Below are 25,996 nucleotides of genomic sequence, written 5' to 3'. Positions count from 1 at the left end.
AATAAAACTTCAGCATTGATAATGTATTTGTAGCCTTATGAACTGTTTACTAGAAAACTGTTACTGCATATGAAAGACAGCAGTGGCCTCTGAAGCACATACTTTGTTATTTAGCTATATGGATTTACTGGGTGGGAAAATAAAAGAAGCAGAGGGGAGGAGGGGTGAGCTCTCCAAAGCAGATGTTTCCAAGCTTTTTTAAAACTAAGAGACAAGACATAAGACAACACTGGAAGGAGCAGCTGGGGACACTAAATAAATACAGACATTTAAATGTGACTAATTACATACACATGCTGGAATTCTCAAAGGATGATCAGGGAGCCAGGCTCCCAGCTCACTCTGACTTTCAACAGGAGTTCAGTGGCCTGCTCCTTCAGGCATGCTGCAAGATGTCATCCTGCTAAATACAGAACACTGCCTCTAAATGTTGCCTCTAGTAGCTTAACCACAGCAAAGCCTACAGATTGCTACAGAGCTATCTACAGGAGCCATCCTCTTTATTAAATAAATACTGCATGTATCTGCTGTTCCTTGCCTGTATGGCTCTGACAGATGAGACAAAGTCATCTGGACAGCCCAGGGGCATTAAAGCCTCTGGGGAACCACCTTTCTGTGCTAAACACAAACATGTTGCCCAAAAACTGCTCTAACAACAGTGGGGAAAGGTTTACAAAATGTCTAGGGATCCTTTCTGAGTACTTCAATTGTAAAGCAGGAAAAGTTTCTGTATGTGGCAAGTGGCTCATATAAAAAATTAGGGAGAAGTACACACCATTGATTTTCAGATGTATTCATGTAATATGGCTATACACACATGTTCATGATTTAGTTCAAACACTTCCACCCAGAATGGCTACAGAAAGAGAATCTTTCCCTGGTCATTTTCCTTCCTCTGCATTACAGAAAAAGAAAAATGCAGTTTTTAAGATGCAGAGGATTAAGGTCTGTTTCAGCTTAAAAAGCATGAGAGAAAAAAAAATAAAATATAACATTGCTCAAGCAGCTGCCAGAAGCTGTGTGTCATCACAAAGGGGTGTGTATGTACTTAAGTGGCCGGAAGCATGGGAAAGTCTTGACCACTTCTTTCCATGGCCTGTCTTAAAAATGTTCATAAAATTACAGATAGATTTCTGGCAGGTGACAAACAGGAAACAGCCTCCCCTTCACAGACAGTGGAAGGTGAGGCCAGATGTTGATAGTCACAAGAGGCAGTGGCTGATTGTGCAGAGGGCCAGGAAGGCTGTGGCTGTACAAAGTGTGGTGGAACACACTGCAAGATCTTTTGTGAGTGAAAGGCAGAAAGGGGAGAAGACAGATCAACTGAGTAAGACTCTTTTTCTCAGCACTCAAGGTGACTCATTACATGGCACAACAGTACTTAGTAAAAATGCAGCTACAGGAAGGGTCCAAACCTCAAAGTCCATGCATGCTGTTTGCTGACACACTCGGGCTGCACATCTGCTCTCTTTGTATGATAGGAATATACACATCAAGAGCCTGCATCCCAAGTCCTGTATCTGGGATACAGGAGACTTACAGGGGCCAGTCACAAGGACCAACAGGTTTTGCACCAGGTCCCACAGGGGGAGCCCACAAGTAGCAAACTCTTCCCAGAAGGAGCATCCAAAGTGAGAGTTGTAGTTCTTACAGACAAAACAGAAGTTGTTGCTGGGGGATACAAGCAGTGAGTGTTGTGCCTACATCTGTAAGGCCAATGTAACTTTTAAATCCACTAATGCTTCTCCTTTTAATCTCTTTTGCAGGGATTCAGTCCAGGAGATTGTGCTGTGGCAGCTGGCTGAGCCTACGGCCTCTGATGAAGCACAACAGCTTAGTGGTTTAAGACTAAATGAAAGTACTGAATGCTTCCTAAGGAGAAGCTATTAGGTAACAGTTTTTGAATTGAATTTTTTGCTTCCTCTGCAGGGGCTAAGGAAGCACACTTGCCTTTTGCATTTTTTAATAATCTACTACTTAATGTTCAAGAGCTCAGCACTTAAATATTTTAATTTGCCCTTCCATTCAGATGAATTTTTCCATCCATTCATCCAGCTGACTGCCACAGCATGCTCCATGGGACTGCAGGCTGGCTCAGCCCCAGCTGCTTTCCAGGCTTTTTGGAATGCAGAGGTGGCAGCAGTGTGAACAGGCTCAGAGGGCACACTGATAAATACCTATGGGTAAGCTCATATCTTCTGGAGAGGTAAAACAGTTTCCTAATGGGGCCAAGTCTTCATTTAGCCTACATAAGTGGTCTTTGAAAACAAGCACTACTCTGGGGCTTAAAAAAGCAAGTGTCTCTAAGGTATTTTTAAACAGCTACCCACTGGATACAGCTTTTGTTCTCCTTGTAAACCTGAACTGTTCAACCAGTTATATGTATGAGGTCATTTGCAGGGTATTGTTTATCTTTGTAGCTAAATGCTCCATTTAAAAAAACCTAAATATATATATTTTTTTAAACAAAGTCAAGGAAGTTCACAATACAAGCATTAGATTCATCAGAACAAGTCAGTTTTTAAGATGAAGTGATTCTAGATTCTTGCTCTTATTTTTACAGCCTTGACTTACTTGCTCACTGTAATGTTCCTGAGATACTAATAAGAAAATCAGTTATTTTCACAATACTCAAATGGAAGCTGCACTTCCCTAAAACTCTCAGTCTCTGCTTTTTGCTCATGACCTACCTCTAACAAAGGTTCTGCCTCTCCTGCCTTTGCTGCTCTTCTCACTGGCAAATTCCAGCTACACCGACATTTAGCTGAGCATTGCTTAATTACCACACTCTTTTCTTACATGCTGAAGCACTAGAACCAATATGTCTATGAACAAACCTGAAAGAGATTTCAGATCATGTGGAAAAATGTCAAGAGCTGCAGTTTGCTGTAGACCTTCCTGAAACAATCAGTGTGGCATGAAGAAAAAGCTGGACTACAGTTTGAAGTGCTTTTTTTCCCCCCTGATGTAATCATTCCCCTTCATCATTCTGTTCTTTCTTGCAGCTAAGACACATTCCCAAGAAAACTTTCATCCATAGAACTACATACTCCAAAAACTTTCTTCTTTCCCAATTTCCTTATTTAAACTGCTAAACTCTATTGTCACTTACCACACAAATAACAAATAAATGTGGAAACTAGACAAAGTCAGTGTCTAGGTCAGATACTGAAAAGAAGGTGGCAATGGGAACAGACAGTAACAGCAGACAAAAGCTTGCTTGAGCTCTGACTCTCAAATTTTATTTCTAAGACACCTGGCCTCATTATGATTCAGTGTTAAAACCTCATGATTTTTCTACACATTGCAGCTAATACACTGAACAATACCTAGCAAATCATGGTTACAGAATGCTTCACAAACCAATCTGTTTTTTTCTCTGCATTGTAGAAAGTTAATGAAATAGTCTTCAAATCAAGAACATATAAGCACAAATTTGAGTAAGTTTTTAAAGTGTGTCTGACCAAATGAATAGAAAGCTAGAAAATCACACTGTTAGTCATTGCCTTACTGCTATTCATGAATCAAGAAGCTGCATGTATTACATATTAAGAAGGACTTTTTCAGACACCTATTTCTAGCATTTCAGAAGTTCACTGAAAAATCCATTGGTACTGTAATGTTACCAGGTCACACTTAACTGAAGACAAAACCTTGAAAAGACAGCTGGCTTTGGTAGGACATACTCTCAATAAAACAAACAGAGGCAAACACTTCTGAAGATCCTTCAGTACATCACCTAACTATTCAAAACAGACAAGAGCAGAAGGGCATTTCAGTTGATCTATGTTTGCAGAGTCATGGATATCACAGGATCTCAACCCACAATTAGGGTTCAAAGGATACAGACAGAAGGATCTGAGGCTGTATCACATCTAAGGAGTGCAGCACACACTTTCAGAAAGGCCAAGACAAAAAAAATCTTAATGTGGTAATCAGGACAACTACACTCCTTTTCCCTCTCTAAGCACACTATCTCCAGGCTTGCTTCAAGGAGAGTCCAAGCTCAGTGATAAACCTGCTGCCTTGCATGTCCCACACACATACACCCTCTCTGACAGAGAAATTGCCTTTTCCCACCTATTTCCCCTAGATCAATAACACTTAAACAAAAGATGCCAGTCTAGGACTTGGTAGATACAGGTTTGAGCTCTGGCTTCTCAGAATGTGTGTGACCGTCATCATGTGGTCATACTCAAATTGTGCAATGGAAAATGACATAATGAGGTAGCAGCTCATTATGCTTCCTCAGGTAGCAGCTAGAAGAAGGCTGGGCCCTCCAGGTGGTGCACAGCTATACTGACATGGCAATTTTTGTTCTCAAAGAGATACAAGGGTGTATGCACAGGCAGGCAGGACCACTTACCAGCAGATTCTCATATCAAGACCAGGCCTACAGTGATGGAGGTCACCATATGGGTCACCTGCATTTGTTCAAGGTCCTAGATATAAAGCCCACCAGGACAACACCTTAGCACACACAGCAACAAAATGATATTAAATACTAGTCTGAAAATTTGGCTAGTCAGAACTTTCCTAACAGAGCATTTAACATATTGACATGACTTCCAAACAGCTAGAAGTGTATGATGCTAGCAGTCTGATTTTGACAGCTCTTCTGCCAGAGAACACAAAGCATTCCTCAAAGAAGCCAACCAGCTCTGCCACTGCTTCTGAGGTAACCTGAAAGGCTTTGGTGTGGCCAGAGAGCAGCAGTCTTCCAGACTCATCCTCAGAGGACACAGAAATCTTTCCTGCCATCTGTGGCATCTCTGTTTCACCTTGAATGAGACTGGATGGCAGATTCTGAGGCTGCCTTAGTAAATGATAGCAAACTTTTGTTTTGAGTCAGCTCTGTAAGACTCACCACACACGTTGTGCTACAAATTTACTTAGCTGGTAAGGTCCTCAATGCAAATTAGAAGGACATTAATATTACCCTTTGATGTCTTTTTAGCATTTATGCCATGACTAAATTGGATAAGGGATTTATTAACATTTAAGACTATTAGGAAGAAAAATACATAGATTATGTGGAGAGAAGGAAAAGGAAAATAATCTCACACCCAATAAATTCATAAGGATATTTCTGATTAAGAACACTCCATGTCCAAATAAGTGTGTTGATTCCTCCAGCTATGTTTAAGTGAAGCACTGCACACTGTTTGCAATCAGAGTGTTTCTCATATTTTCACAGCTACATTCCAAGTCCTACCGTGTTGCGAGCTTGTGGCAGACAACACCAGTGTCTGTTATGACTTCACTCAGCCTCAGCTCCAGGTGGACCTTCCCCTGAAACACACCAAAAACACCACAGGAAAAGTTAGTTTTATGCATAGGCACTCACATCATTCCAACTTCAACCAAAGCAAGCCAGTCTGTGCAAGTAATTCCAGAAGTATGAAGAATAAATAAGAACTGTATAACTAAGGTCTTTGAACTGCCAGAGAATCCAGACTAGTAGTCATTCAACTAAATTTTGGGTGCAAAATTCTCACTATTATGTTATCTCTATGTTGTACTAATTGACGGATATGGACTGTCCATGGTCTGACACAGAAATGTTGTGTTGGAGTTGTAATTAGCATTTTAAATATTAAGCAAGTATCTGCAACACTATTGTTAAAAATGATTACCATGGAAGTGTGTTATAAATTAGCACCTACATGTTTTAAACATCATAAAAATAAAATCTTTTAAGCAATATAAATTGTAAGACAAGTATCAATACAACTATATCAAACAACTATTAAAGAAACACATTAAAAATGTTCAATCATGTTGCTAGCATTCACAGCATTCACTGTTACACAGACTTCAACTCCTTACCATCACATCATTATTATGACTTGGGTCAAGACATTATCCTTCAATACACTTAGAAAATAAAGGTAAATGTGAATACCAACTGCATTTCTCTTGATTAATCCCATTGTACTTCAAAATGCAAGAAGCCACTGCCACTGACAAAAATGCAGCATCATTTTACAGTGCATATACAGTAATGCAAAACACATTTTGTTATCGACCAAATCTGACATGCCAGCAGTGCCCAGTCATCTTCTGCAAATTATCATAGTCAAAACTGAGCCTTTCATTTTCATTACTCTCTCCTCCACCCTTTGTACTAAAGGATGCTAAAATCCACCCTGCTAATTAGTCACAGCTCTAACATGAGTATCATGGTTACCTCAAATCACACAAAATTCTTTTGCCACTCCTTTTATAAGATCTTCCAGATCCAACCTTTGATCTTTTTGTACAGGACCAAAATTATTGCCAGTAAACTCCCTATCTCTTGAAACTAGTTACTACAACTTTCTGCTCTATGGGGATATCCATCCTGGGCAGTAGAGGAGAGAAAAGATGAAACCCTGGCCTCAAGTTGCACCCAAGATTCTCTTTCCCTACAGCAGATTTGTCTGGACAAAAGCTGGTGAAGGTAATCCAAAGCACAACAAGGAGTGCAGCAATAGTTAAGGAGCATAGACACACAAAAGTTCAGTCCAAGGTCACTCCCTGGTCCTCTCATGTTAAGAAGAGCAAACACTGGACTCAGGGTCTGAATAGCTGTCCTGAAGACACCTATGAGGGATCCTGTATCTTACTGCTGAATTCAGTCAGTCTTTCTCTCCCCTTCCTAGTGTATATCCCTTATTCAGTACCATTCTTTCTGCACTACCTTGAATGCACACTTCATGCTTTCACTCCTCAAACCTTTGTCATCTACTTACACCTTCAATATTGACTCAGTAACACTTTCTCCTGTCTGAGGGCTGGAACACAGACCCTTCAAGTACATGTGGCAGACCATAGTGGTGTTCATCCAGAAAACAAGGAAGACAACCTCTCCAATTGAAGACAAGCTCTTCAATCTGTATAAAGTAGCAGAGGCACCACAGCAGCTTGCTGGCATTATGAACAGAGAAGAAGCCACATGAGTGTGTGAATTTCAAACAAGGTTTCTGCCATATGTCTTTTGCATAATTTTAAAGTAATAAAACCACTACCATCCCCAATGAAAAAGCCAAATGCTGCATTCACCTGCTCTCCTGATTTGTGTTTCAGTGACACAGGTACCCTCCTTCACCCTGTCAGTGTGTGCCAAAGTCAGCATCTGTCACTGCCTTCCAAACTGAAGCCTGTCCTCATGCACAGGAGCAGGATTTCCCTGCACAAGTGCATAAAAAGCCACTTCTAGATCCAGCTCTTAAGGACTACTCACTGTTCCACTGCAATGCCCACTGTATCTGTATATGACAAGGGCTGGACACATTATCAGCTAAGAACTCTACATATGCAGAACAGCTTTCTTGCTTTTGTTTTACTATATTTTCCTTGCTCTTCAATGTTCTTTCTCCCACTGGCTGCATATTCTATTATGGGATCTAAACCATTAGCCTCTGGAGAATAAATTTATATTATGAACCTGTAAAACCCACTACTGCTATCTTTGTTGATATCCTGCTAGCTACCAGAGAAATGCATAATAATACAAATTTTGAAGAAATTAAGAGGCAAGAACAGAGACTTAGTAACTTCAGAGAAAATATCACTTTGTAGAAAATAACAAAGTATACAAATGTTTTTACAGAAAAATTTCTGCTGGTCTTAAAAGTGAGACCAACCCTTATCAGGCTTGAGAGCAAATTTGAAGTGGCCATTTGCTCAGTCTCACACAGACTGAATAAAATGGAAGCTCCTCATTTCAGAAATTAGGTTGAAAAAAAAAATTAAAATTCAGCAGTGTTTCACACATTTTCCTAGCTACATTAAGCATAAAATGATAGTGCTGCCTCTTCTGGGCTAAAAAGCCTTTTATTCTTGTAGCTTTAATCTTTCTCTTGTGAAAGCTTTGAAAATGGTCAGCTGCTCAAAAAGTGACTCCAAGCTTCCTACAGCAAAACAGAGGTCATGAGATGACTGGGATCAGCAGCCTTCAACTATTCCCAAAACACCTTCCAGTGTTTTACTTCCAGTTAAAAACCTAAATACCTTGAAATAAGGTTACAGTAACACACTTTGACAGGCTAAATTTACAGAAAATGTTACACTTATATAAACAGAATGCTTTTTCCCAAATCAATTATACCAGTAAGCAAAACATAAGGATTCATCTGAAAAAATTCACTCCTGAGAAATGGCATTAGTTGAGTTTACAAAATATCACATAATTCATTTTGAAAAGGGAAGACTGAAAACTGCAATAAATCAGTCCATAAGATCAAAAGTTAATCTAATCAACACGAAGGTCAACTTATAATGGATTAAATGTACCACAGAAACAGAGAATTGCCATGATCTTTGACTGACAGTTTGAAATAAAGTCATTTATATTTTTATTATTAGAAGAACTACTGTAATAATAACAAGAGTCTTCTATTGTAGTAGTTCTGCCAAGTTTACAAGCATGGAAGATTAGACAATGTAACAGAACAAAAAAAAAATTCCATTTTACCAAAAGCTGAAACAGTAGTTTCATCCTGCTCAGAGAGAATCCCTCCTTTGGAGCCAGGGATTGAGTCTAGGCTCAGTCCTGCATTATGAGGCTACGATGCTTTTTTTTCCTTTAGAAGAGCAAAAAAAATCTGAGAAAAAATTTGGAGGTTTGACAATTACTCAAAACCTTTCCATTAACAAATATATTTCAGGGTGTTCCTAGAAGCAGCTATGCTTGTTAGCATAACCTTCTCTTTTGGAAGGGTTAGGACTCCTTTTCAAGGAACAAGCTGAAGGAGTGTCAGTTCAGCTGCTGAACACTTCCTTTTCCATCAGCTCCAGCTGATATGGAGGGTGGGTTCACAGGTTACACCTCCTTCCTAACCACATCTAACACCACATCAAGGGGCCAGCTTCCAGTTTTCAGTTATTGATTAAAGAAGCTATCAGATGACTGAATTTCTTGCAGGGAAGCAGACAGTATTCAAAAGAAAATCAGTAACAAAACAAAAAAAATCTTTTGAAAGGCCTTACTGAGGGAAACACAACTTATACTATGCTTGTTAAATATAACCTTTACTACACAGTCCGTTATCTGACAACTAAACTGAAACTGATTGCAAGTTGGCAAAGAAAAGAAAAAGCATTCTAAAAGTCCTGGTTTTATAGATACAGGAAAAGCCTGTCTCCAACCACCTCCTTTCTGCCTGGAATGCAGCTGTGAGTCACTGCAGATTGAAACACCAGAAAACAGTTATAAAGCAAATAAAAGTACACAAATCCTACCTGTTTCATGTTTCCAGCAGCTGCAAATTTGTGGTTTAATTTAACCACAGTACTTTGAAGGAAAAGAAAATGCATGACCACAGATTATCCTAAAGTTACTCTTATGACAAGGTTCTGCCATCCTGGCATAAAGCAGCTTTAGCACCCTGAACAAGGCCTGAGAGGCAGTGTGTCAAGGTCAGCAGGACACCAATGGGAGCTGTGTCAGAGTGCAGTTACAAGCACACAACTTGCCCTGGAATCCACACCCCACAAGAACCAGTGACTGTAGATTCAGATGTAACATCCAACCTACCTCAAAACAGATGCAATCTGGTGTAGATTCAGATGCAACATCCAATCTAGCTCAAAACAGATGCAATCTGGTTTTTCAGAGAAATATTTATGAAAAAGCACTGACAAATACCAGGAACTTCTGTACCCATCTGAGACTTTAGAAGATGCACAGAAGACTGTCAGTCTGTCTAAGCTCAAGATAGAAGCCAAATCTACCCCAATTTCCTAAATAATTTAAAACCAAGTATGAATCAGGCCTCCATCCTTTTTGTTACTTCAAATTTTTAGAAATATTTCACTTTTTAAAAACATCAAAGGAAAAGAACAAGTCTTCACTGCTCATTTTACACAAAACCAGAAAATACACAGCTTGCTTGAATATTAAGTATCAGGTCAATAGCCTTAATATCCAGGGCTCACACAGCATGATAATTTGCTTCTACAACAGAACAATTGTTGGTATCACAAAAACTCCTAAATAAGGTATTTGTTTACTATTAAACCTGCTGGACAGGAGGTTTGTGGTCACCTACCTTTCTACTTCTCACTAGCCTACATAATTTTAAGGAACTCTCCCCTCCAAGGTGGGAGTGAACCTCGATGAAAGTTTTCCCAAACATTTATTCCATATGGGGACACTTCTCCCAGCACAACTCTGCTCTGCTTATTACTCAGTAGTGTGGAAAGAGGGACTGGAACCCACTTTTGGCTCCTTACTCTTCATCCTGCTGGTAGAATGCGACTGCAAGTCTCACCCCAGTCTCACCCCAGCTCCTGGAGATGGAGGAGGGAAGAGATGTAACAGACATGAGCTGTAGGAGAGGACTAGGCTAGGCCAGGGACATGAACCACAGCTCATTACTGACTCATGCCAGTACTGCTTTTTTTTTTTTTTTTTTTTTTTCAATCTCAAATTCAGGACTGTGATAACACTGGTGTGCTGGTTTATTTTCCCTTGCTCCAAGTTGTCTGGAGAAACAAGCATTGGAAGAACTCAGCACTGCACAAAGATAATTCCAAACTAGGTCCAAATACAGGTCCAAACCCGTGCCACCGCTTTCTCAGTCTTTCCAAATTTTATTTCAGGATATAAGCAAGTGTTGTTGAGCAAATTCTGTCTATTCTAAAACCTTTTCAGCCAATTTCCCAAGAAGTCACTTTCTGCCATTAGTAAAACTTAAAAGCAAACAAGAAAACAGAGCCAAACCCTAAATGCTGCCCTTGAGGGAGTGGGAGAACACACAAGGTCAGGCCTAACAGCAGGTTTGAGAGCAGGAGGAGGAAGGAGTTTGTTTGCTGTCTGTGTTTGCTGCTTATAACAGCTGCTCCTTCCTTTAGCAGAGGGCAGCAGGCGGCTGGGAAAGGTCCAAGGATCATGCTAGAGATCACAGCCTGCCTGCTGGACCACAGCACAGCTCCCAAGAACTGGAACAAACCCCAGCTGATTGCTGAGGAAAGTGCAGCAGCTCTATTCAGCACTGCATGGATTCATAAATGCTAAGCAAAGCAGAACTGATATCTGCTTGCTCTCCATATGTGCAAGCATGTCAGAATTGTTCAGGAACTGGCAAACAACTTCACATGGCATAATGTTCACCTTCCTGTTTCTCTAAAGGAAGAATACTGCCATATGGTCAAAATCCTTACAATTAATCATGTTTTCTTCTCAAATAGTTTGATGGGATATAATATGTAGATGTTGTGAGAGACAGTGTTTCACTTCCTCAGACAAATTTTGTTCTGCAGATAAAAAAACTACTTATGCTACTTTAAAACCATGTACACTCATTATTCAGCAGTAGGTGTTCCTCTCCACATCATGTTACAGACCAGCTATTGAAGAGTAATAGACCAAAACTTGATTGGCTGTCTTAGCCCTTTGTGCTGTTAAGTCTCAATACTGTGCTCTTACATTCACCTAGGGAGGAAGTCTTGCCACAAAGCAGGATCTGGTCAATAGCTGCTCTTTCTCTTTACCACAAACATTATTTACCATTGCTGATGCATGGTTCAGTTGTCTCAAATAATTTTGTCAGTAGGCATTCTGCCTTGAGAATCTCCCCACCCTATCAAAACAGACATGTCACCTCTCTTCAAAACAACTACAAGATAGAAGCTTAAGTGCCACTGCTCAAAATATAGAGGGTAGCACCCATTTATTTCCTGTGTGATACCAAACCTGGAAGCAGCTTCTTTGATTCCCATGCTTATAGTAGGTTGTACAAAATACATCAGTGACTCATTTTTATGCTACAAGTGTTTAAGTACCTAAACAAAGACAGTACATATCAGTGTTGGACAGTGGGCATGCAATGCTCTTAATTGTTCAACAGATAATGTAATTCTACCAATTACTGGAGTGAAACTGCCCTATACAGTTCTTCCTAAAGACAATTAACCTTGTACCTTCAAATGCATATTCTTAATTAACAATTAGCAACAGAGCCATCACAGTTCAACATGACTTGCTCCACATATACAAAGAGCATTGATTTATATAGAACAGGAAGCAAGCAGACATGGGAAAAACCTTGGAAATTTCAACAAGGTGAATAAAAATAACAAAGTAGCACTTCCAGCTTCCTCCACAGATCTGGGATAAACTTCTCCATCACACAAGACTGAAATTAAGAAGAGCCAATTAAAAAGCTTTTGTGGTAAAACCTTGGCTCTGATGAACTTATGGCAAAACTCCCACCCCAGGAATGCCAAGATTTCATTCACAAACCCTGATACTTGGGATACAGATTCTGCATTCAATGGGAAGGTGCTGACAAAAAGAAATGGTGTTTTTGAGGACCACGCCATGCCTTAGCTAGATTCTTCTAGCTAATATACAGGCAGCATTTCAAAGCCACTAGTTATGTACAGAAAGACAAGAGGATTTTAGATGTACTCTCCAAAAATAGCCATAAATAATGTTTTCTATTAATGAAGTATAATATACCACATGACACTGATACCAGACCATACTCAAGAACTGGCATGTTTAATCAACAACAGTCAAAGGCCTGCATAGACAAAATGCTAATGTGGTGAAAGGAAGAGGAAAGGCTTTTGGTGTCTGAAGAAAGTACTTAACATTAGTAAATCATTGGCACAAAGTTTTGAGTACAGAAGGTTAAAATGTGAGACAATTTGCTTCCTCAGTGTTGGTTATCTGCCCTTTACATGCCTTTTATTTTTATTATGTTGATAGCCAAATAGATATCTCAGACACATCAAAGTTCTCATGAGAAGGAAGGGGAAATGAGCAATTTTCAAGTTTTTGTCAGACTTTTTTTTTGCCCAGACAATGACTTTATACAAGACCTTGAGCATAACTGGCTTTGGAAAAGTTTTCTGTCATTTAAAACTGAGAACTCAGCTGTAAGAGGACATGACTATTTCACATTTGTCAATGAGGTGGAGGAAGTAACTCAACACACACTTGAAAAGGGGAACTTTTAAAACAAGAGCCTGCACATGAAAACATGTCTGAATAATCTAACTCTCAAGTCTCCCCCACTTTGGCATATACAGACAACATGGAGTATGCTGGTGTATATAGATATCAATCAGAATATCTCTGAATCTTTAACCACTTCACTGATTACATGTACTCAAAGGCTATTTAGGCAGCAAAGTTCAAACTGCACAAAACAGACTTAAATCATGAACTTAATGTGAAAAAAAATAAGGGGAAAACTACTCAAAACCAGGAAAGGCCTTTTAAAGACTGCGTGTGCACTTGGGCTTAAATTCCACTGAAAACACATGGACCACTGAGAGCATCTGTCATCTACAGCCCTAGGCAAATATCTGAATCAGTTACTGTTGGGTAAACTTCCTTCTGTAAAGAAAAGGAAAACATTCATGGATCAAAAGAGAGGTAAACACAATAGCATGGCAATTTTTGCTTCCAGACCTCAAAAGATATGACAATGAGAATACAGCAGGTCCTGAAAGACAAATGACTAGTAGAAAAGAAATACATCCCATATAAACCATGCAACATTATGCTTGTTCTGACCTCAAGCAGTTTACAATGTTGTCTCTTCTGCTCCTAACCCCTCCCCTCCAAGTGAAGCTACCTGATTGTTCATAATCTATTTCAATGCAAAAGTTAAACCATTTTCAATTCAGTAATGGCTCAATTCCTGTTCTACTTCTCACTAAAATATTTGGGCAGACATTGGGCATTTAACTCTGTGCACAGTACAGAGGAGGATGTATGCTTCATCAGAAGATGGGAACTTAAAATTCCTCCAGCTAAATGCACACAAACTCACCTGTTTATAGATTTATACTTTCAGAACAAGTTTCTCAGTCTGGAAAGTTAAGCCATAAATTAAACATTAATGGCTGCTGTCAACTCCCATTCTGTACTCTGTATAAGAAAACTTCCCAATCACATTTAACATTTTATTCTATATTTAAAAATGAAAAATTCAGATGTCATTTGTGTTTGGCATACAAATACAAAATACAAGCTGCTTACTCTCCACAGAGCAGATCAAACTTAACCACCTAGAGCACAAGTGCTGTTTCATCACCCAGCTATTATCTCAACAGCATCCAGGGTATCCACTGAAAGGACTAGAGCAAACTATGCAACGTGTAATTTTCAAACTAGTGAGAGTAAAACCAGCCAGTAAAATGTGGGGACATTGATGTACCAGCAGAGTAAATAAAAACCTGTCAACTTCAAGGGGCAGTTGCAGCCCACTGCTAAATGACACAGCACTGTGCTACTGTTTTCCCCCAACTCGGGCAAAGGGAAATTCAGATGCACCTCGTGATGCTGGTTATCTCACCAGGTAGGTTTGCCAGACCAAATGGTAAACCAAACCCACAAAAGGCATATGGTTTGTAATGCCTGCTCTGCATCTGTGGGCTGAGCAGCTGCACAGCCCCACCTGTACTGCTGCATGTGAGACCAAACACAACATGCAGGTGAGATCACAGCCTCTCAGCAGCACTCAGCCCAGACACACAATGCCCTCCTTTTTCCTTCAACAGGAGCAATCATGCCAGACTCCTTTACTTGCTGTGAAGCAATAAATGGAGGTGGCATTAAAGCATCTGACAGTAATACTCATATCTGTGTAGTCTGACAATTAATGTAGTCCTGCTGTCAGTAACACCCTTATCTGCAATAAAATTTATGGAGTGATAATCTCACTCCTGACAATACAAAGCACCTTTGTAAGACAGAACTGGCAATCTTCTAAAACCATAAAACTAGATTCAAGGTCTCAAGCTAAACACCTTGGAAACAATCTGTGATGAAGTTATACAACGTTAACACTTACATACTGATTTTTTTAAGTACACAGGAACTCATATAAATGAGGTACAAACTATGTTGAACAAATTTTAAATTCTTCTCATTAAACTTCAGAAAGCTCAAAATATCAGCTCTTACATCACAAGTGTTATTATCTGTAATTTCAAATCAGTCTTTCTGTTCTGAAAAATGAGGTACCATGTCCCAGAAGTGGGCCACAAGAAACACAGCAATCAATACCACTAAAATTTGAACAATCCATTATTTTTAAGGTAGTTTTTGGTTTCTGACTCTGCTGGCTGCTTAAAACCTGGGTATTGTCAGACTTCACACAGGCTAAAGGTAAGTCCCTCATGAGTTTATTATTCTTACTCAGTTTCTTTCATATCACAGACTAATGTATTAGAAATAATTAGAAACCTGGTCTCTTTTTTCAATTTCTCAGTCTGACTGTACAACCCCAAGCAAGTCACATTCTTTCTGACATTTACTCTCACTGTATTCAAAGTGTGGGAGTGACAATAGATTACCTCAATAGATTGCTGTGATGCATAACTAAATAGCCATGAAGTGATCTACAAACATGGAAGATGTAAAACAGCCACTAGTTGACAAAAGCAGAAGATGCAGGACTTTCTTGGTTCAATGTTCAATTGATTAGATTACATTGCTAGAAGGATAAAACTAATAGTTGGCACATTAAAACTGCCTTTGTACTAGTATTTGTATGATTCACTGCAAACATTAACTACTAAAATTTCTTGAACTATTTTCTTTAAAATTGGAGGAAAACTGAGTAACTTTATATAAATACTCGTCATTAACACAAGTATTCTATTTTCCCTTACAAATGAAAAAGGCTTAGAAGGGCAACTGAGATACCACAAATGTAAAAGATACAAACACAAAAATATTTAATTTAACTATCTTCATTTGCATAAGAATTCATATAAACTATTTACAAGGCTGTTCCCACTATTACGGAAAACCAAGGCTTGTCGTAGTCACAACATGAAGACCAAGGAATATTTAAATAAATAAAAATCAGACTATTATGTAAATCACATTTACTTGTAATAAATGCTTATCATGGAGCCCAGAAACAGATTTAACAGTCGGGCTCTAGTAAGGATGCAAACAGTGGAAGTCATAAACTGTACAATTACAAACAGAGAACATGCTTCCAGCAAATCCTGTGCTCCTCATCACTCCAAAACCTGGAGCTGCCTGCAACTTATATTATCAGCACTGCCCTAGAAAGCACCCTGGTCTAAAAAGCTTCCACACACTCACTCTGTTTGAGTATTGTAAAAAACAAACAATGCAGAAGCTTATCTAAATATTGGCTTTCTTCAGCTGATAAATTGCAAAGGGAAAGTTTTCATATCCCACAGGAAATAAACACTCAGTCTATTGTTCTACAGGCACAGTCATAAGAGGCTTTGGGGTAAGAAGACAGGGACACCAGGGTAAACAGAACAGATCTCATCGTTAAAAGCCTGTTAAAAGCCTTTCCATCACCAGTGACACTGAAATGTGGCATTAAAGAGGATCAATATTTTACAAGAGAATGTCAGGCTGAACAGGCTGTCCTGAGTCTTCCTTTGTATCACATGCACAACAGTGTATTATTTGTCTCTCCAAACAAAAATAAAACCTAATCTTGCATGTATTTTCAAATATGCTTCACCATTCCACACTATGTGTTGGAATGTGTGTGCATTTTAAGTGCCATTTTCCAACCTGGTATGTACAGATCTGTGGCTGTTTGGACAGACATGACACACAAAATAACACATGGTAACAGGTAAGATGGCCTTTTATTATGGCTGTGCATTCTCTTTTTATACATTTTTTTAACACAGTGTCTACTTCATTCATTTGTTACAATAACACAACTTATCATGTTTATTGGTACAAAGTATTCAGCATCACCATTTTGGGCAGACGTTTTACAAGAATTCTACAAACAGATAATAGTTTTGGTTTTCCAACTGTAGGTGTCCTGTGGTTTGTTTTTTTTGTTTTGTTTTTTTCTGGTTCTCGTGTGAACGATCTTGCCTTCTTTTTTGCTTTATGGCTAAACACAAATCTTATCAATTTTTTTTTCCTGTCAACTCACTCTCCTGACTCACAGACCAGCTGTCAGCCTCTTCCACATAGATCTGCACACAGACTGAAAAGCCAAGACACTGTGTCCAACCCTACCACGCAGAAATATTTCCTCCTGCATTTATCTGAGATTTTGCACAGGTCAGATATTCATGTTTCCTCCTAAACAAATATTGTGGTTCAAAAGTGATCTGTAATACATATTTACAGAAGAAAAAAAGTAACTTGCACATCCTGCTATATAATTTTGATTTCTTGCTTTGTTATAATTAGTTTTCATAAGATTTAATGTTGTAATGGAAAACTGAATCTGCTTCAAAAGAAGGGAAGTATGGAGTCTCACTGTGTAAAAAATTTGCAATTTAGGCTGAAGTAATACAATTATCAGCATTTTCGTTGGTTGGAAGAAGGCCTCGAGATCTGGCAAGGAATGTTTTTCATATTTAAGATGTACTTGTTGCCATTCCTGTGGCAATCTGCCAACACAATTATTTAAAGCAGTACCTGCAAATACTATTTGCAAGATGGCTCAACTGTTATTTATAGGGCCTGAAGTTATTCCATACTTGAGAGAAACACACCCCTCCTTCTATCAGAGACCTGATAGTTCACATAGCTTTAATTATTTCTGTAGGCACAATCCTGACCCCCAGTGATTTATGCACACTTGTAATGCACCCTACACTTATCACCAAAACCCAAACTATACTAATGGGCAACACTTCTTTTTTGTAGAGAAGCAGCACATCTGTCCTAGAGCTATCAAACCCATGAAACTGCCATGGCCTTGTTACAAATACTCCTTTCCCATGATATTTTTTTAATCATCTCACCTGTACTTCTGAATCAGCATCAACATGCTGGAGTTGAAACCAGGTGTCTCTGTTATGATACTTCTGCAGATCTTCTTTCTGTATAGCTACCTTTCCTGAAATAAAACAAACCACAAGCACAGTTGAAGACATGCTGTAGCTCTACCAAGATATATTTCCATCAAAACCAAGTTTTAAAACAATGATTTAGGGCCCGCCCTATTCAAGAAAGGCTTTAGAGCATGGAAATATTTTTTTAGGGAATACTTCTTCACACAGTACATAATGATAAGCACAATACTGATGGATCATACAATTCTGATGATCATCTTTTTCCACTGCACTTTGTGAATGATTTGAAAATTCCTGAGGTTCTACTCACCTAACATGAGGCACTGGACATTATGGACAAGCTTGTAAATATGCTTATAATAAAAATGCCATTGTTACTTTTCTGAAGTGCAATTAAGCTTGTGGGAAGAAAAGCTTGGAAACTGTTGCAGAGATTTTTTTTGTGGCTGATGTCTGTAACAATCCCAAATTAAATGTTCCATGCACATGTTATTGGCAACAGTATTTCAGGATGAGGCATTCACTGTATAGTTTTGTAGGAGAAGGGAAACAACCAGAGATGTCAAGTCACAGCAGATTCCCACATCTGCATTTTGAGGCCCTGTCAACCTCTCTCTCTCTCTCACTCAAATCTTTAAGATCTCACATTACAAAAGCCAGAGCCACCCAAGGGCCATCCCTGAGTGCGGAAAAAAACCAGGAGGGGAGACCCACCCCAAAACAGTGAAGAGTTTTAACTCTCACATTTTTATACCACTCTTACCACTACCAAATTAGCTGTTTTGGTAGGTACAGTAACAGCACCCAGCTCCACGCTGTGAACTAAGAGCCCACATGAATGCAAAGGGTCAATGCAGAAATTTCTGCCCAGTCTCTCAGGCAGTATGCAAAGCACTCTCTGAGGGGCAATGAAACTTTTTTCAAGAGTCTTTCTTTGTATACACAGAGCCGAGCGTGGCACGCCTGAGGAGCACGTGATCCTCAGAAAGCTGCTTTGGGTTGGGTGGCTCCCCAGGCACTGAGCAAAGCAGCATGTTTGAAAGAATCCAGGGCAGTCAGACACATTGACAAGGCCCAAGGAAGCTGGGGTTTGGCAATGGGGTTGGGTAGACTTTTGCTGCTAAAGTGAGTTGCTCACTTTGCAACCACTGCTTTGTAATAAAAACACAGACTTTCTTTAACCAAATGTTATTTAATAAAATGCACCAATGGATATAGTTTTGGGGGAACAAGATTACCAGGGCTACCTAAATTCATGCAGTTTGACCAGATGTCAGTAATACATTACCCCAGGAAATGTTAACAGAACATATTTACAAAGGAAAAAAAAAAGAACATGTGATCAAAGACAACAAAAGTGGCAAACACAAAGCACTCATCCTCCCTTCTGAAATCTGAAAGCTTACAGAAGTCCTAGCAGCAAGTTATTACACACCATTCATGGCCTTTGCCTTTAGCTGGATGGCTTCACCCAGCCCTCCTGTTTGCTGGGCTACACCCCATACCATGCTGCAGCTGCATTCTTCTGTCACCTCAGGCTGTTTCTGATGACAGTTTCCAGATTTCCAGGCCCAGTTCCTAAACTATCCTGCCATTTTTCCAAACTGCCCCCCACAGTATCTGCCAGGGTTTCTGCTCTAGCTTCCCTTTAAGAACTTCTGATCCATTATTTCTAAGTCCTGTTCATTCTGTCCTCGGCACCATTCTCTCACTGCTGAGCCTGTAGAGATAATCAGATCCTGATAAACATTTAACTAGAGATTAACAAGGGAGACTCTCTATTGGATATGCAGAGCAAAACACTTGAAACTTTTTAGAAAAGCAATAATTTAATTACACAAATCTACAAAATAATATGGCAGGAAGGGTAAATAAGACATCTGAACAGAAGACACCAAGTTATGCTGCTGAGAATCTGTGGGATGATGACTGTTTTTATAAAGCTTCTACTTTTATTCTCCAATCACAGTGGTTTGTGGGGAACCTAGTTTCTCTAAGACACTGAGAGGAATACATTGAAATGCATGACCTTCCACTAACTGCTTTGGACCTCAATTGAAATTGTTTACTTTCACTGCTGGCTATCCTCACTCCACCCTTTAATCTCTTGCAGAAATCCTCCACTCAACTGCTGCATTGCACACACTTTCCAAACACTGTCACCCACAATCAGTCCCATTCACAGTCACCTCCCATGTAAGGAGTGCCTTACAGAAAACCCAAGGATGTTTTCCCAATATCTGCATTATTTTTATATATATATATATGCATATAACATAGCATAAATGGTGAGATCACTGCCCCTCTTTGAGCAGGGAGTTCCACTGCTCTCTGCATCAAGGATGGCAGGGTAGCTCAGATGGGTCTGACCACAAAGTCAGCACATGATTGCAGCACAAGGTGCTCACAGGCAATGGCACGTGCCTCCAGCTCTGAGGGAGTTAACGTGGTGATACAACTGTTTTGATTAGGAAACTGTTTGAACAGCACTGTTTGCTCTGCACACAAGTTTTATTAATGACTGAAACTTATTGACTGGGTTGGCTATAATCCAGGGGTTTTCATTGCATACCAAATGATCCACAAAGAAGAAAAAAAAAAGAGGGTGGCAGTAAAAAGAAGGCCTACAGTTTGGCCAGTCTAAACATATACAGAGATATATTACTGATAAGGCAGAATGTTTGATCTGGCCTATTAAACAGTTCCCTGCATACACACAGAGGAGCTTCCCTCTGTTCCTGTGACGGAACAGATTCCCTCACAATTTGTTAGTAACTCTTTACCTGCACCAGCTACATCCATAGGCTCATCCAGCTCACATTCTTCCCCCTCCTCATCACCAGACCCACATAAAACTCAGTGCAGAAGCTGAGAATGGTCATGTTTCTGCCCTGGTCTACACAGCCACTGCTCTTCCACTGGCTGACCTGCATCTGACCTGGCTCAAACAACTTCCAGCAGCACCAGAACTAGGTTAAATCTAGGCCAATAATCACAAGCTGTTGGCACCTGTCATTTGACCTGACACTACACGATAAGAACCTGTAATTCTCCCTGAAGATAAACCTGACACAAGAGGTCAGAAAGATTTACCACCACTCATTTAAAGCATGTTTTCCTCTTTGTGGTTCTTCAGCATGCTCCCAAACTCGAGCCCATTGTTTTGCACTCTTTCTCAAGACTTGGGTGGCTTCCAGACAGCATCAAGAAACTCTAAATCTTGCACCTGAGGCACCCAGCCACTCCTGCTGGTTTCCCTGGAGTGGCCCCAGGCTGCAGAGTCTGCATCTGTTTAAGCTTTTAGACACTGTACGGGAAGAGGCAGGAAATAGCTGAGCTTGTTGAACAATATAAGGTGTAATTTCAAAACTTAGTATAAGTTAGATTTTTACAAGTTAGATTCTCAGCAATAACCAGCAAAGTAAAAACATTCTTCTCATCTGAACTAATTTCTTTCTGAAGCCTGAGGCTCACCAGGACCTCAGACTGGGGGAGGGTAGGAAAACCTCACACACTCCTGTGTGTTTTCCATCCATATGGCAGCATTTTTCCTATCACCCACCCCCCCACCCCCCTTTCAGGCTGAACAGATCTTCAGTGGAACATTTAAATCCTAAAATCTGTTCAAAACAAGGGTGCAACATGCCACAACTGAGTTCTTCCTTCTGTGAACCTCTCTTTAGGGAAAAAACAATATACCTATTATTGAGGGGGCAGCTTACAGATTAATAAAGCCACTACCTAGGCCCTGGATGGTTTTAAAACTGCAAATTCAACTTTATAATCCCTGGTACAACCTGATTTAAGAGCCTCCTACATTCTTCACCCATGCACCCCTGTTGTCTCAGCAGGGCATACTGAAACTGTTGAGGAAATCAAGCAAATCTAAAAAAAAACCAAACAATTAAAACAAAACATTCAGTGCAAGGAGAAGAGAGTAAGAAGTAGGTTTCATGGGTCACATGTGGGTGGTGTTGGCATTTTTAACCCAAAGGTCATTTTGACTGATCTGTTTTAGAGCTTCCCACTTAAGAGTCATAGTTACAAGACAGAAGGAGATCAGTAATTTGGGCACAGAGGCAGAGATTTTGAACAGAGAAGGGTAGGAATTTCTGGCTATACTGCCTGAGCAAGCACTTGTGGAAGCACTGCACCCCCAGTGCCCATCTCTCACTGGTTACAAACATTTTTCCAAAGCAGCCCACTAACTTGTCTCTGAACACACCTGGGCTTGTTAAGTCAGGGTCAACTTCTCCACAAAAAGACTAAAAAAATTGGTAATTTGGCTCAGGCATTCTCCATCCATGGTTACCTTCTGTCTGCATTATCTGCTGGTGACAAATGGGTTAGGCATTGGCTGAAGGATTATATCTCACCTTTTGAGAGTAATTTTCTAGTTTGTAGATGAGATATGCGAATATTTATGACAGATGTTAGACTAGTAGATTTCTTTACTGAAATAGTAGCACAGCAGCAATAGGAAAGAAGCTTGCCATTTTAAAACTTGAAACATGATCCAAGACATTTGGATCCAAGAGTTGTTTTACAGAAAACTAAAATCAGAGCATTTCAGAACTCTTGTATCTTCTCTTTAGGTTATCTTTATCTTGAAATACCTACACAGTGGAAACAATAGAATTTTACACACTGCTGCCAAGTGAGCTGAAACAATATCATATTGTATTTTTTATATAATACCCTTCATTAACAATGACTTCAGTACAGTTAATTTACAGCACAGGGTTAGGTCTGAGTCACACATTAAAAGGCCCCAAAAGCCTAATTAACTGAATCTTCTGTCAGCTCTGAACAGACTTTTTCTCCTTCCTATATAATGCAGTGTTAGGCAACAAGTGAGCCTCAAAGCTGCTTCTGAAGTTGCTTCATGTTAGTATTTTAAGTGCACAGACACACTGTAGCACTGTATTGATTTAATATAACTGATATGAAGGTGCACAAAGAAAGTCGCTTTCAATAGCTGGAAAGAGTAAGGACAAATCAGAATCCATTTTAATCAACACTTTAGGCTGTGAGAGCCTAATTATCTTGAAACAAGAAACATCACTGCTATTCCAGCCTACCTGGAATTTTATGATTATATGTATGAAAGTTATTTGTGTTTAAGTGAAAGTACAGAAACGCTGACTGCCTTGTTCAAGAGCAGCACAAATTCACTCACTTCTCCCATAACACAGAAAAAGATCAAAACAAGCTAACTCCCTATTTCAGAATTACAAAGATAAGGATGAGAATTAGGGGCAAAATAAGGCTTCAGAGCCCTAGAAGCAGCAGAATTGCTCCCTCATGGCTCCTGTGCAGTGCACCATGAAGCACAAGCACTATTAGACCATCTGCTACAATGGGTAAGAATTTAGTGGCAATAATAGCAGAACACTTCAGCACAGCATTAGTGCATCCACAGAGAGTACTGAGGTATGTGATATCCATTACCCCAATTTCATTTGTTTGGGTTTTTAAACTAGTCCAAATATACCAAGAATATCACTTATTAAATCCATTTTTCCCCTTTGTGGGATTTATCTTGGATAATAAGGCAGAGATAAGTAGGCTGTGGACAAAACATAGCTTCTATCTTAAAAGTTGCAAGCTGCAGCATTGCATGAACTACCTTCTCTCAGGGTTGTTTTGCTGGTCACAATGCAAGAGATCTCACCTGGCTTACATCCAAATTTCTGCTCTGCCTTCCTGTTAAAAACAGCAAAACCCCCAGACAAAAAGAACCCCCCTCAACCAGTGGCATCAGCTCTCTGGGCCCTTAAAATGGCCCTGCATATGGGACACTGGGCATAGCCTCTGGCTGGTTGCAATGGGAGAGGATTCCTGAGCTCCAGACTTGCACTCACCACTGTCTGCCTCACAGCAGGCACCAAAAACCTGAGCCTGCTGCCTGCACTCAACAACCACCTCCTCCATTCCCTCATTCTACATACAGAAAATATTAAAACTTGTCATGTCAGGAGGAGGGCTGCACGAAAAGACAGACAAGGTTCTAGCACATTATACTCAGTAGTTTTGTTTATATTTATACTTCTAGGGTGAAGAAGAAAAAAAAAACCCACTTTTTGAAAGCTCAACTTTGTTTTCCCGCTCTTGGGATCACCCATCATGTTAAAAGATATTGTGAATGCAGCCTAACAACTTATTCTATGCAGAGAGTATTTACTTTAGCCTTTCTATGTAGCTACAGAGAACCTTTCCAGGATATTTCTAGTTTATATCTTTTTGAGAATTGTCATTGTGGAAGAGTCATCTGTTTCCTTTATTTCATTAGTAGATATATTTGTATCATACTGAGTAGATACATTACTCCCACCTCATCCACCAGTACATTACAGAAACAGTAAACCACTGCCTAAACCACCATCAGGCTAAAAGAAACAAAGGAACACTATTTTCTACTGGAATTCTGATCTTAGCTTCATGCTGCATTGGAAATCGTTCTTGCACTTAACTAGCAAGAAGCACAGCTCATCAGGGCTGATTATTTTAATTTTTTTCTTTTAAACCAGTAAAATAAATAAAAAGGTGATGCTTCAGCTACATTTGCTAACAGTTACCTAATAACAGTAGATGGTTTGTTTTGATGTTTGGCAATTAAGTGTGGCAACTCTGCAAACACCCCCTCAGCTTTGGAAGTAGCCATTAACAAATGCACTGCCTCAAACATCTTTCAATTCCAATGTGTTTTTGTCTCCAAGATGATTTGGTTTCATCTACTTTAGTCCAGATTAGCTAAGTTTAACTATTTCTGGAGGGTAAATTTGTTTTAGTGCTTTACTTTGCTTCACCTCACTCAGCATTAAGCAGGAAGAGAGTTACAAACTGCCAGGATATAATGGCCACAAGAGTCTCAGTTTGTCATACAACACACCTAATAACCTGTATGAAGGTGACTTAGAGCAGTTGTATTATTGCAAATGTAATTAACAGACTCACACAATAGTCTTTTCCCTCTGGGTTTCTGCTCCTTCACTGAAAAGCTTACACATTTCATATCTGTGCTCTATTTAGCACCATTCTATCCCCATCAGCACAGCAGCATTTTGTTCTATTCAGCTCCTGCTCAGCACAGATGTTGTCAAGTTAGTTTCATGCATCTCTTACCAAAACATATGAAGTGTTGAGGTGAAAAAGCCAAACTGACTTATGTAGAGGATAAATAATTATGTACTTATCACCTGAAGGACAGATGATATCAACTAATTTCTCACAGAAGTGTTAAGTGATTTGGTGTGGCATATTTCCTGTTTTTGAACTGATCTGTAGGTTTAAGGTCACAACCTGGCAGCCTAAGCTATTCATTACTCAGCTCAGGACACATCGCAAACATGGTTTTCCTCACTAAATCTAGCTCAGTTATTGAGGTATGAAAAGCCCAGTTTATTGTTATTGCAGACAAAGCATGTCTCATTCAATATCTCTAAAAAGCTGAAAAATACCAAAACAATCATTAAAGAACTTTTGTATGAGATAGCAGCACTAATATCCTAATATTCCTTCTGCTGCATGTAGTCAGAGACACCTTTTTTCCCCATTATTACTGGAGTGGCACAGTTTTACAAGTTAGCTGCATTTCTTATATGTTTTTCTCATTGTAACAACTAGATGGAAATAGCTATTCTACATATAATAGACACATTCTAGCAAATTGGCCTACTACTGCTACTTGATCATTCAGAAACAAACAAATGTGATTTTAAATTGCATTTACCACTGCTTTCAGTAGTATATTCCTACTTAAAGCATCTGAACATATTACATAATTAAGTACATAAACTCCATCTAGTAACAGTGAATATCAATTAAACAACAACTCAAGACTAGTCTACTTTCACAGTAACTGTTCGCTGTATTTTGTCTAAAGAGAAAAATAATATTTCAGATCCACTGAACTCTTCATTGTCTTTATTATATTTGCACTTGAACCAGCATCCAAGAGTCTTCCAAGACACCATTGTTCAGAAGTTGTGTCTGTTAAACTAACAAAATCCCAGATGTCTTAGCAATTCTGATTAAGAAAATGCAAATGTAATAAGCAAACAAGCAAACTCAAAAGATATCTTTATCTGCACAATCCTCTCATCCTGTATGCCAAAATACTACAGTATGCTCCAAAACATATCTGCTACACATGTTCCAGTTTGAGTTTGTTTGGCTCTTCTTGGAAGTTTGTGTCAGAGGTTTCAGGGGGCTGTTGTTTTTTCATATT

The 25,996-nt window shown here is 39.4% G+C and overlaps 1 protein-coding gene across 2 annotated transcripts in view; it reads right to left on the bottom strand.

The window, feature by feature from the left end:
* The window catches only part of RASA3 (RAS p21 protein activator 3), a 128,336-nt gene that overhangs the window by 50,418 nt on the left and 51,922 nt on the right, over positions 1-25,996 (bottom strand). For both annotated transcript variants that reach the window (XM_079316762.1, XM_079316763.1), the window contains exons 4-5: positions 17,716-17,810; positions 5,216-5,292 (exon numbers count right to left, since the gene is read on the bottom strand). In XM_079316762.1, coding sequence (XP_079172888.1) covers positions 5,216-5,292; positions 17,716-17,810 — 172 coding nt within the window. The remainder of the gene's footprint in view (positions 1-5,215; positions 5,293-17,715; positions 17,811-25,996) is intronic.

The sequence above is a fragment of the Erithacus rubecula genome (assembly GCF_903797595.1).
Source record: "Erithacus rubecula genome assembly, chromosome: 1".
Classification (NCBI taxonomy): domain Eukaryota; kingdom Metazoa; phylum Chordata; class Aves; order Passeriformes; family Muscicapidae; genus Erithacus; species Erithacus rubecula.
This window is presented reverse-complemented; position numbering and strand designations above follow the sequence as displayed.